The 12,051-nt window shown below is 34.8% G+C and overlaps 1 protein-coding gene across 6 annotated transcripts in view; it reads right to left on the bottom strand.

The window, feature by feature from the left end:
- The window catches only part of LOC115212758 (STE20-related kinase adapter protein alpha), a 50,188-nt gene that overhangs the window by 28,006 nt on the left and 10,131 nt on the right, over window positions 1-12,051 (bottom strand). Inside the window, exon 1 of one of the 6 annotated variants that reach the window (XM_029781423.2) lies at window positions 3,604-3,743. The exons of 1 other annotated variant lie outside the window; for it this stretch is intronic. Coding sequence is in view for 1 of the 5 variants with exons in the window: in XM_029781420.2 (XP_029637280.1) it covers window positions 2,611-2,670 (60 nt within the window). In the remaining 4 variants the exon portion in view is untranslated. Of the gene's footprint in view, window positions 1-2,610; window positions 2,686-3,603; window positions 3,744-12,051 lie in introns of those variants that run through there. 4 more of the 6 variants (XM_029781422.2, XM_029781421.2, XM_036503832.1 and 1 more) reach the window with 4 other exon arrangements.

Raw genomic sequence — 12,051 nt, 5'->3', positions numbered from 1 at the left:
ACTCCATAAGATGTAACCAGTATAAGCTATGGACACATAAGAGGTGTAGCAATATCAAAGGGAAGCTGCTAGAGTAAGAATAGCCTGGACAAAGTCCAGAGAGCTCTTAGCGCTGCTGGTGAGAAAGGGCCTCTCACTCAGAGTAAAAAGTAGAGTGTATGACACATGTGTGCTAACAGCCATGCTACATGGCAGTGAAACATGGGCCGTGACTGCTGAGGACATGCGTAAGCTTGCAAGGAATGAAGCCAGTATGCTCCGTTGGATGTGTAATGTGAGTGTGCATACACGACAGAGTGTAAGTACCCTGAGAGAAAAGTTGGATTTAAGAAGCATCAGATGTGGTGTGCAAGAGAGACGACTGCGCTGGTATGATCATGTGTGTGAATGAATGAGGACAGCTCTGAAAAAGTGTCACACCCTAGCAGTTGAGGGAACCTGTGGAAGAGGCAGACCCAGGAAAACCTGGGATGAGGTGGTGAAGCACGACCTTCGAACATTGGGCCTTACCGAGGCAATGGCTAGTAACCGGGACCTTTGGAGATATGCTGTGCTTGAGAAGAACCAACAAGCCAAGTGAGGCCATAGCCCATGGCCTATGCCAGTGGGTGTAACCAGCCCATTTATGAATACCCCTCATTCATTGGATAATAAACCTTGCTTGTGAAGACCTATTGAGGCAAGTGAAATCAAAATTGCTGACGTGGCCAATGACGGTACTGCCTGATTGGCACTCATGCCAGTGGAACATTAAAAGCACATCCGAACGTGGGGTGTAACCAGCCCACTTATGAGTACTCCTCATTCATTGGATAATGAACTTAGCTTGTGAAGACCTATTGAGGCAAGTGAAAACAAATCAAAATCGCTGACGTGACCAATGACAGTACCACCTGATTGGCACTCATGCCAGTAGAACGTTAAAAGAAGCATATCAGAGTGTGATCGTTGCCAGGGCCAGGCTCCCATGCCTGTGATACATGAAAAGCACCATTCGAGTGTGATTGTTGCCAGCGTTGCCTTACCGACATATGTGCCAGTGGCACTGGACTGGCTCCTGTACAGGTAGCACATAAAAATACCTTTTGAGCGTGGTCGTTTCCAGAACTGCCTGACTGGCCCCCATGCCAGTGGCATGTAAAAAGCACCCACTACACTCTCGGAGTGGTTGGCATTAGGAAGGGTATCCAGCTGTAGAAACTTTGCCAGATCAAACTCACCAGTCCTCAGTCAAACCATCCAACCCATACCAGCATGGAAAGCGGACGTTAAATGATGATGATGATACTAGTGGTAATTAGGGAAGGTGTGAGAGATTTCAAGTGTTGAAGAAGATTGTTGTTAATGGCCTCCTTAACATTCGAGATGTTGAAAGTGACCGCAATAGGGAATGAGACACACTGTAGTGTGTTTCCAGAGAATAGGATATGTCCCTATTGGGAAAGAGAGACAGATTAAAGAGTTGAACAACAACAGAAGCTAATTGAGGAATGTAATTTGGGAGTAATTTCTCATAATCTAAACTATGCATTCTATCTTCAGTTTTGCATTAAATAAACAATATGCCCAAGCTTTCCACTCAGAATCTATTCCAGTATATATTTCTCCAATATTTTGAACTCATCAATTATCAGTATAGCATTATTCCAAAAGACAAAATAAACATAAAGAAAAGATGTATGGAAATCAAGCATAAAACTAATTTCCACCTTACACCAGATGAGTTTGCTAAACCACTTTATTTATTAAAAAGTAAATCTAAGAGAAACATAACAGTTTCTATCTCTTCCTCATCTCTCCCATTAATTCCAATAAAGTTATCCTTCAACAACAATTAGCATTTCTTTTCTCTCTCTACCCAAAACAGAGTTTTTATATTCACGAGATAAAATTTAAACCACTATATATTCTTTCAAATGTAGCAGGGATTTTGTATGAGACAATGAATTACTCACAAGACACTTTTTCACTCTTGAATAAGTGTTAATTCATTAGGTTTAAATATGAATCTACATAGCAATTATTAGAAATGATTTCAATCCTGGTCAAAGCACAGGAAATAAATTAATTATAGACTTTCAGAAATCCTCTGATACTTGGATCCCTTGCTGAACCAATGTCATTGCAATGACAACAGTTCAGCTTGATTGAATTGTTTATTCCAAGGCCTAGGTGAAAACTTTTACTGTTATTGTAGTACTTAATCAAACTAAACTCTACAGATTCCTTATTCCTTTCGGATATTGACAATACTCTTTCTTTAATCTAACCTCAAATTAAAAATTTTTCTGAGTTCGGATGGTTACAAAAAATACTCACTTCAAATTGAAAATTATTTGAATAAACTGTCGGCTTCTTGTTGCAATGTGATATTATATATATTGACAATTTAAAATACATGACAGAAATAATTTTAAAATGATAGAAATAATGAGATCATATTAAAATATACATATTTTCTATTTCAAAAGTAAATATCCTCTCCAGAAATTTATATATTATCGAATTAAGCATAGCTATAGTTGGATATGTTAACTTCTGACGCAACAAACGAACGAAAATGACCCTTCGAATACAAAATTAGAAATTAGCTTTAATGTGTTTACATACAGAACTAGGATTGACATCAACATTGGTCCCCGACGTTGTAACAAAGTCAATAAGAACCATTTACTCAGTTTTTTTTTTTCTTTAATCTTTTGCTTCACCTTCAAACAAGCGTTTTGCATGTATATAGCCTCTTGGTTCATTAATATTAATGATTAGTGCTGCATTCGGATGGTTATTTCCATTCGTTACTTCTAACAGGCAAAACTAGAGCTTTGCAGTCTAAGAATAATTATTATTATTAATAATCGTCATAATTATTAGAAACGTTTTGATGCCACGATTAAAACGTTTTCTTCATTTAAATATTTTTATCCTGAAGAAAGCGTAATTTCTAATTTGAAGCGACGAAGTCTATATACGAAACAAAACAAGGCAAAAAATGGATATAAATTTAAGTATCAAAACGAATGTTATAAAAATGATGAAATATTCATCATTATGTAAATTTTGTTAATTTAGGAAGTTTTCTTAAATTGATGCAAACTAGCTGATAGGTTTGAAATATTCTAAACTGCGTAAAAATCAGTTTTATACACTTTTAATCAAGTAAATCGTCAGATAAATAAAGGTTGTGTTTGACAACATAGTAGCGTCGGTAAAACAAACGATATTGACCACCGTCTCAAAATACATTTTGTTATATAAATAGTTTTATCAAAAAACAGTACTTACATATTAACTAACTATTAATATCATAATATTTAGTGATGAATACATATGTTTGTTTGTCTTTATTATTGTTATTAAAGGCGTTGTTGTCTGGTACGGAATTATAAGCAACAAACGCATGGACAGAACTGGCTTTTACTATCAACAAAACAGAGCACGTTATGAGGCAGAATAGCAACAACTTGCACAAGACCCCACAGTTTCACATGCATAGGATGTATCCAATGCTAAGCCCGTTAAACTAATGTTGCATACATCCATATACAAATTGCAAGTAAAACAACAAAACAAATTATGAAGAGCAGAAGAAATAAAAGACTTCACCTTCTCCAGAAACTCCGACGTTCACTTCCTCTTAGCATTTATTGAGCAGGCGCAAGTCAATCGGCGAAGTAACTTCCGCTCAGGAGCTGATACAGTTTGAACTTACTTGACAGGAAAACAACCTGTCTGATTGTCATGTCTATTGTCACTCGGGCGAATCTTTGAACTGTACTTTTTATTTATTGATTTTTATGTCATGCAATGTAAGGATACATTTGTCTTAATCGATTGTGATTGTTTTCTGTTAATATGGAAAAGAAAGTGATTCGTTTGTTGACGAAAATTCTATCTTGTCATGGTACGTCAAAAATTCAAGCAGAAAACTTTCGTCTTTCAAAATTCAACAAACCTGAAGCAGTGGTACCAATGTTATGTTTGCTGTGTGATGTAATACACATTTATAAATTTGGAATGCCCCACCAGCCTTGTTGCAATTGTGAATTAGCAATCGATTCTACCAAATCTTTGGAACGTATACCAGACTGTACGTATCTAGATTTCGTTCAGCGGGAATTATTTAAACTTGGCTATAAATCATGCGATCTCTTCAGTATCCCCGAAGACCTGTCTTCGGGAAGTAGAGAACTGTTGTTAGCTCTTTCTTGGTTTATCAGTAAAATAGATTTCATGTCTATACTTCTGGAAAAACACTTCATCGAGACTACTGACCAAATTAACATTGATGTTAAACCTGATATTAATGATAAACAGGTGTCTAACGACAGAGTAACTGATCAGTTAAAATATCTTGTCATGATAAATAACAAGATCAGAATGACATCCAGACTTGTTCATGCATTACAACAAGAGTGTAATTCGTCTGTTCACCATCTCCATAAAGAAACACAGATGCAGTGTGTGCAATCTAATATGAACCATTTGACCATGCAAGAAGCCAAAATGTTGCGATCTGAACCTGAAAAATTACTTAAAAAGTTAGAAAGCGATAATGCTACGCTTCAGGACCTTCTACTATGGAGGGAACAAGAAGATATTTTTTGGAATTGGATGAAGACTGTCTTGGCTTTAAAAATGCAATCGGTCCCGGAGGAAAGGGCAGACCCGAAGTCTTCAATGAGCCTCACTTCTAAAGATTGCCAATTTCTTGTTGAAGCAAAGACGAACCTTGAAAAAGCCCTCCTTCCTTACAATGATATAATCTGTGATTTAGATAGACTTTGGATAGAAAAGAAATTACAACTGTGTGAAAGAGACCTTAATGAATTAGCCAAAGAGCTTGACTTAGAAATTGATCAGTTTCATAAAAAACACAGTATTCTCTACAGATCGCGCACACTACAACCTCAACAACATTGCTATTTTTATGCATCACCTCATTCCATAGATGCTGGAAATCAGGCTAGTGGTTCAAAACAATTCACGAAGAAACATTTAGATGAAGGTGTTGGTCTCATAAATGATCAAATAAAACTCTTAGAGAATTTGATTTATGACCTTGATGAGAAAATTGTACTCAAACAAGAAAGTTATCAGAAACAAATTAATCAAGTTGCATCTCAGTTCAAAGAATTTGCATGCATTCCAGTATCTCCTTCATAGTATTCATTACCAATGATCTAATATTAGTAGCCATATTCATTAAGTTTTTATTTTATTTGCTGATATACATGTGTGTGTGTATTATATATATATTGCGAATTTGAAAAGTAATGTCACTCTTGTTTTAGCATCTGGTTGATCTTTTCTGAAGGAGTTTGAATTTTTAATTCTGGGAAGCTCTGAGATTCCAGAAGGCTGTTTGTTGTGAATCCACATCAATATTTATCATCTTAGATAGCATGTGACACACATAGAGGCTGTTCTGTTACTGTTTGCACTTGTTGTTTAATTTTAGATTAAACAGTCTTTTCCTAAGTATAATGCACCTAGGACCACATTAGGTAATGTCACCATACTTTTTTTTTATAACAGTATGATGTAAGGAAGAATTGGTTGCTCTTTCCAGTTGGTTGAACCACTGGAACCCTAGTAAGTTTGAGAGATTGGCAATAGTTTGACTATAACTTTTGCTTCAAATACATCACATTCGATCATCAGTGTCCATAGTTCATTAGCAGTCATAGTACTGCTGTCCTCAGTAGGGCTTTGACCATGGATTTGTAAGGACACCCAAAGCTTATCCTCCCCAAGGTTGATTCTGAGACGATGTCTGGACTAGCAAATAACTCTTGATGTATCAGATTTCAACCCTGCACTCATTTATGCTGAATAACTTCTTTACATCCATGTCATAAATATCAGAGGTATGATGAATAGAATCTGTCCCAATTGAGATTTTTACAGAAGTTCAGTTAAACTTTGATTCTGACTGGATGTTATTTCTCCAACCCTCATTTGTTCTCTAAAGTATTTCCAGTTGAGCTACTTACTGTTAATATTACAACAGGCTAGAACTTCAAAAATCTAAGCTAATTTACAATCATCAATCTAGAGTTACACACTAAAAACCTTCGTTGGGGGAATAGCTGCAAGTGTCTCTTCCATGGACTAAACAATAAAAGATTTATCTCATCAATTTCCTACTCTCCAGAGGCATACATTGTTGTTCATGTCATTACTTTATTTAAAAATGAAAGAGAATACTTTGGAGAGAATAGGAAGTTTTCTTCTAATTTTACAAGAATGATTTTCAAATGGTGTTTATTTGTCCTATTAATTGCCCAGATCTTTCACCTGAGATACTTTGCTAACCTTTGCAAAATTAAATTTGTAAGGTCTGGTATTCCAACTTCAAATAGTCTTTCAGTTCTTTTGGTAGTCTATAAAGTAGAAATTTCAGCAACAAAATGTTTCATTTCATTTCTACATAATGATTCCTTTTGCTTAATCACAAGAGTCAGTAGAATGAAGTGGTATTTTATAGGCTTTAGAAGGGTGTGGATGCAGAATTAAGAATCAAAATGCTCCGGAATATCTAACCTGGTTCTTTAACATCTCTGCTAACCCACATGATCTATCACAAATATAACTTTTTGGGGTTTTTTTTTTTGTCATTTACTTGTTAAACCTTGATTGCACAAACTTATGGTCAAAGACATTCCAGCAGATTTATTTTCAAAGCTTCTCTATCTTTTTCTCAGCCAATCCAATGTGTCCTTTTCAAAGATGGTAGAATAAAATGTGATTTCATGAAATCTTGGCTGCTATGTCTAGCAGTACCACCTTTAGCTCATTTACTAGGGTGTTATGTTGTATCATTAAATAAGGCATTTATGATTTCAGTAATTTTTCAAACATTTTTTTAAAAAGCTGGTTTCTTACTTGTCTGCTTATTAAATTAGATTAACACTCAAAATCTTTTGTATATATTCTGTTATAGACATGTAACATCAATTTGCTATTCTAGTTTCAGTTTTATGGTCTGAAAATAGGACCTAATTTGTTCTAACAGCTAGCTTATAAACTGCTGGTGTTTCAGCAAAGTACATTACATACTTGAAATAGCAGCTGAATCTTTCACAAACAACACTAGTTCAAAAAGAAAAAAAGTCCATTTTGAAGAATATAGACTTAGAAATATTAATTATGAAAAAGAAATAAGATGGGGTGGTCTTCCCTGGAATACCTTTAATCACAGTTTAGCTTGGGCAGGACTGACTTGAGACTAAAAAACTTATTGCACTTTCATATTACTGATGGAATTCTCTTCGACTTAGGCAGTTTTCTTTTGTAGTGGATTTAATTTGATTAACTACATTAAGTTTTAGGTGGAAGCATGTGGCTCAATGGTTAGGATAAGATTATGGTTTTGATTCCTGGACCAGGTGATATGTTGTGTTCTTGAGCAAATCATTTAATTTCATGTTGCTCCAGTCCACTCAGCTGGCAAAATAAGTATTTCTACGACAGACCAGCGTCTCATCCAGTGCAGAATATATATGCTATAGAAACTGGGAAAATGACCCTATATGTCCCCATGACTTAGGAAGGAGCTTTATCCTGTCATCAAGCCAAGATATTTTGGCTACTTTTCTACTCAACTACATAGCAATTACAGTTTCATTCATATATTACTTTGTTGGTTGTATTTGTATTGTTAAAGACACTACCAAAAAATTAATAAATATATATATGTGTGTGTATATATATATATATTTATGATATAATACATAGACTCTACAATGAAAAAATATGTGCTAGTGAATACTGTTGTTAATTCATATAAATGTATCCTCTTATGCAAAAAATTGATATGTCAAAAGAAATTTATATGCTTCGGAAAAATTTTATATAAATCACTGTTGCATGGTTATTATTACAATGTCCATTTTTCCATGCTGGCATGGTTTGGACAGGTTTGTCACACAATATATTATCGTTCATCACAATCCTTTTTCATTTCATCAGTGAGGGTCCAGTATCTTGAGATTTTGGTTTCACCACTTCTCATTTTTTTCATTACTACAAATACCTGTTATTTTATTAAACTTTAATTCTTAATAAATTTTGTATTGAGTTGGCTAAAAGAAATGTAACTTCTTTTATGAAACAAAATGATTTGTGATAAATGTAAAAAATCCTATTAATAAACAAAATACTTTCGCTGAATTACCTTATCTATTGTATTTTTGTTCAGGAAATAAGTCACTGGAAATGATACTACCTTCACTATCACACATTCAATACATGTTAACAATCTAAACAAAATATATTTTTATTATTATGTTTGTTGTATCTAATGACAACTCCAAGCATTACACTATATTACTTTATATGACTTATTTTAATGTAATTTGTTATTTTTGGGACTACATGTGAAAATAAACTGAATTGAAATTGAAACTGTGAACATACAATACTTTTTCATCACTCATTTGCAACACATCATTACCAAGGAAGTTGTCTCAACAGCATATATCACTCGAAACCCAGCAACTTTATACTTCTTTTCATACAAGTTAATATATCACATTCAACAGATCATATTTCATTTCTCTAGCATCATCATGTTTTCTTTTCTATAGTCAGTGCAAAGTTTGACTTTGTATTCATTCAGACTTTATTATCTACTTTGTACACAGAAATCCTTAGATTCAACTCTGATTGAGGAGACCTGTGATGAAAAGCATTCTTGCTTTTGAACAGTCTTTATGTATATCTTATGATTTAAGATGCTAAGGTATCTTGATGTATATCTTTGATTTAAGGTGGTAAGGTGTGAATGGAGGGAAGGTTCAGTGCCTGCATAGAAGCTCCCCCAGCTGCACACATAGGTGACAGCCCCTTGAACATTGTACACTCTAGCTATACTGCTCCTGGGTTCACAGTGAAAATATTTTGATTTAGGATAGGATACTGAGTTCAGATTAATATTTTTCAGTTTTTTCTGTTTTTATTAGCCAAAATCAGGTATGGGTAACCTTTTTTTCAGAAAGTGGGTTGCACAAGACCTTCCTCATCATCAGATAGGGTGCACTACTAAAAAGCATTAGACATGCCATTTAGAAAGTCCTGCAGTTTGCCAATGACTGACCTAAATATAACATAGCCTGTGTCATCAAAACACTATCTTTATGATAGCGAGTTAGATATAGTGTATAATTAAAACAAATGACTGTATCATAACAAATTTCGTATGGCCTACTGCCAAACGTGTTTTCATTTACCTAATATTAACTGAATTAAAGACATCACATTTTCTTACATCAACTGACATTTTCTCATATTCATTCACATACTATAAGTATAATCCACAATTTTTTTTAATGCCAGGCGTTCGTGTAACGTCTTTTGAACAAGGGACATAACTCTATTTCTTTCTACCGTTAGTCAGAAAGGTTGTGGGGACTTTTCGCTTAATAACGAATTGACTGTCGTTTAGAAAGTATATTATTAATATTTACGGGAACACTACTTCGTCAATGCAGTAAATGCCTACGTTTATCAAAACATTAATCAGAATGCCAATAAATGGAGAAATAAAAGCAAAAAGTATGATGTGGCTTCCCTTATAGCTGCCAATAAAGAACCACTATGTGGTTGATCAATCATCTAGAAATAACAGCCAAATTAACCCCTTCCCCCATCACACTCACCTCTCGTTATAATGTTATATACAAATATACTGAAGAAAGAAGGAAGAAAAAGGATGGGACAATCACGGCTGCAAAGCCTGTTCGATCAAGTTTAAAATATGCTTCTAAAGCAACCGGCGTTAGATTAGCGCGTTACCATATCCAACAAGAGGATCTTTTCCTTTTGAACGGCAGATGTCAATACAATTTCTAGTTAACTAAACACTTTTAAACTTCGTATACTGGTATAATGTGTTTATAAAACATTATTTTTTCTTGGCTTTATTGAGAAAATTCTATATGTTGTAACATATTTCGACTTTAAAATCGAGCATTTCGGCAATTTTAACCAATCGCTCACCTCCATTTGGGGTGAAAAGATTCCGTGCTGTATGAATATGTCCCTTGTTTAAGAAACAGATTAGGTTTATTTACATTTGCGAAGAAAAAAGATACCCTTCCCCCCACCCCTAACCCTAATCCTGAAATAGATTGAAATGCAATAGATCGATACTAGGGTCATAATTATAGGTAACAATTTCATACGACACCGCTACGGAAAACGGGATTTTTTTTTCTAGCGGTGTCAAATGAAAATGTCACCCATATTTATGGCCCTAGTATCGATCTATTGCATTTCAATCTATTTTAGGATTAGGGTTAGGAGTGGGGGTAAGGGTATCTTTTTTCTTCGCAAATGTAAATAAACCCAATCTGGTTCTTAAACAAGGGACATATTCATACAGCACAGAATCTTTTCACCCCAAATGGAGGTGAGCGATTGGTTAAAATTGCCGAAATGCTCGATTTTAAAGTGGAAATATGTTACAACATATAGAATTTTCTCAATAAAGTCAAGAAAAAATGATGTTTTATAAACACATTCAACCAGTATACGAAGTTTAAAAGTGTTTAGTTAACTAGAAATTGTGTTGACATCTGCCGTTCAAAAGGAAAAGATCCCAACAAGATACTATCTCATCTGCCAAATGCAAAGACAGTCAGTTTTAAGCATAGGCTCTATACATCCTTATAATTCCTGAAAGAATTAAATTTCTAAATTTATTTCACAATTTTAAAAGAAAGAGAGTTCTTAGGGTCATGTATTTTTTCTGAAATCTTGTTTGGTCAGATCTGTGATCAAAGACGTCTTAACTGTGACCATCCCCCCTTTTAGGAGACTCTAGACATTGCATATTGCGGTCCGAGCAACTGCGTAGAGGCTCTGTGTTTGGTTTGTTTCGTTATTTTAATAAGGGTAGCAAAGTAAAACATTTTCTGTAACAACTCTTCTCTCTACAAATTATCATCATCATTTAACGTCTGTCTTCCATGCAGGCATGGGTTGAACGGTTTGACTGGGATGGGCAACTCGATTAATTAATTTTCTTTAACTAAACACTTTCAAACTTCGGATACTGGTAGAATGTGTCATACAGGACATCTTTTACTCTTAGTGTTGTTGAGAAAAGTTTCTATTTTCAAAGTTACTTCGTGTTAAAGTTGTCGTATTTCGGTAATTTCGACCAATTAATGATGTGTATTCAGCTGAATAAAATTACTGCTGTTGTTTGTCGACAACTTCCGACGGTGTGTTTGTACTGCTTCTAGCTTATTCAGTTTTTCAGCTACTATTTTCAAGTCGCTACTCTGTATTTTTTAAAATTATTTTTGTTACACGTTTGTATAATTTTTTGATTAAAATTTTTTTTGAAAATCGCCATCATAATCGTTTGTGCATTTGTACTGCTTTTAGCTTTTTCGAAATTGCTTATGTTTTGCAGTTTTTCGGCTACTATTTTCAAGCCTTTACTCTGTATTTTGTTTGTTTTCTTATTGATAAATTTTTTGATACAGTAAAAACGGAGGAAGATGCGGAAGCATACTTGATAGAGAAGGGTATTATACCTTCTGTTAAGAAGTGTAAAAATGGGCACTTCATGAAAAAAAATTTGTGCAGAAGAATGTTTGCTGGCGGTGCACTCGCAAAGGTTGATAGGAGAAAGTGTCTCTCAGAAAGGGGACATGGTTAGAAGGTAGCACACTTCCTTTTGGGACTGTAGTAATTTTTTTTTTATTTTGTATTCTTGGGTCAAGAAACTGACTACTGTCTGTTATTGTGTAGAAGAACTGGGGATGAGCCACAATGCAGCTGTGGACTATAACAGTTATGTGCGAGAAGTATGCGCACATGACTTGCTCATGAACCCAGTTCAAATAGGTGGTCTTGGGAAGACTGTCAAGATAGATGAGACAGTCTTCTCTAGGAAAAGGTATAATTGAGGAAGGGTGCTACCTCAGCACTGGGTTTTCGGAGGAGTGTGTTGCGAGACCAGACAAGTATATCTTTATGCAGTACCTTGTCGGAATTGTGACACACTCGAAGAATGCATCTGCCATTCAGTCCTCCCAG

The sequence above is a fragment of the Octopus sinensis genome, linkage group LG6 (assembly GCF_006345805.1).
Source record: "Octopus sinensis linkage group LG6, ASM634580v1, whole genome shotgun sequence".
In the NCBI taxonomy this organism is placed as follows: Eukaryota; Metazoa; Mollusca; class Cephalopoda; order Octopoda; family Octopodidae; genus Octopus; species Octopus sinensis.
The sequence above is the reverse complement of the archived record's forward strand: the minus strand, read 5'-3'. Positions and strand labels throughout refer to the sequence as shown.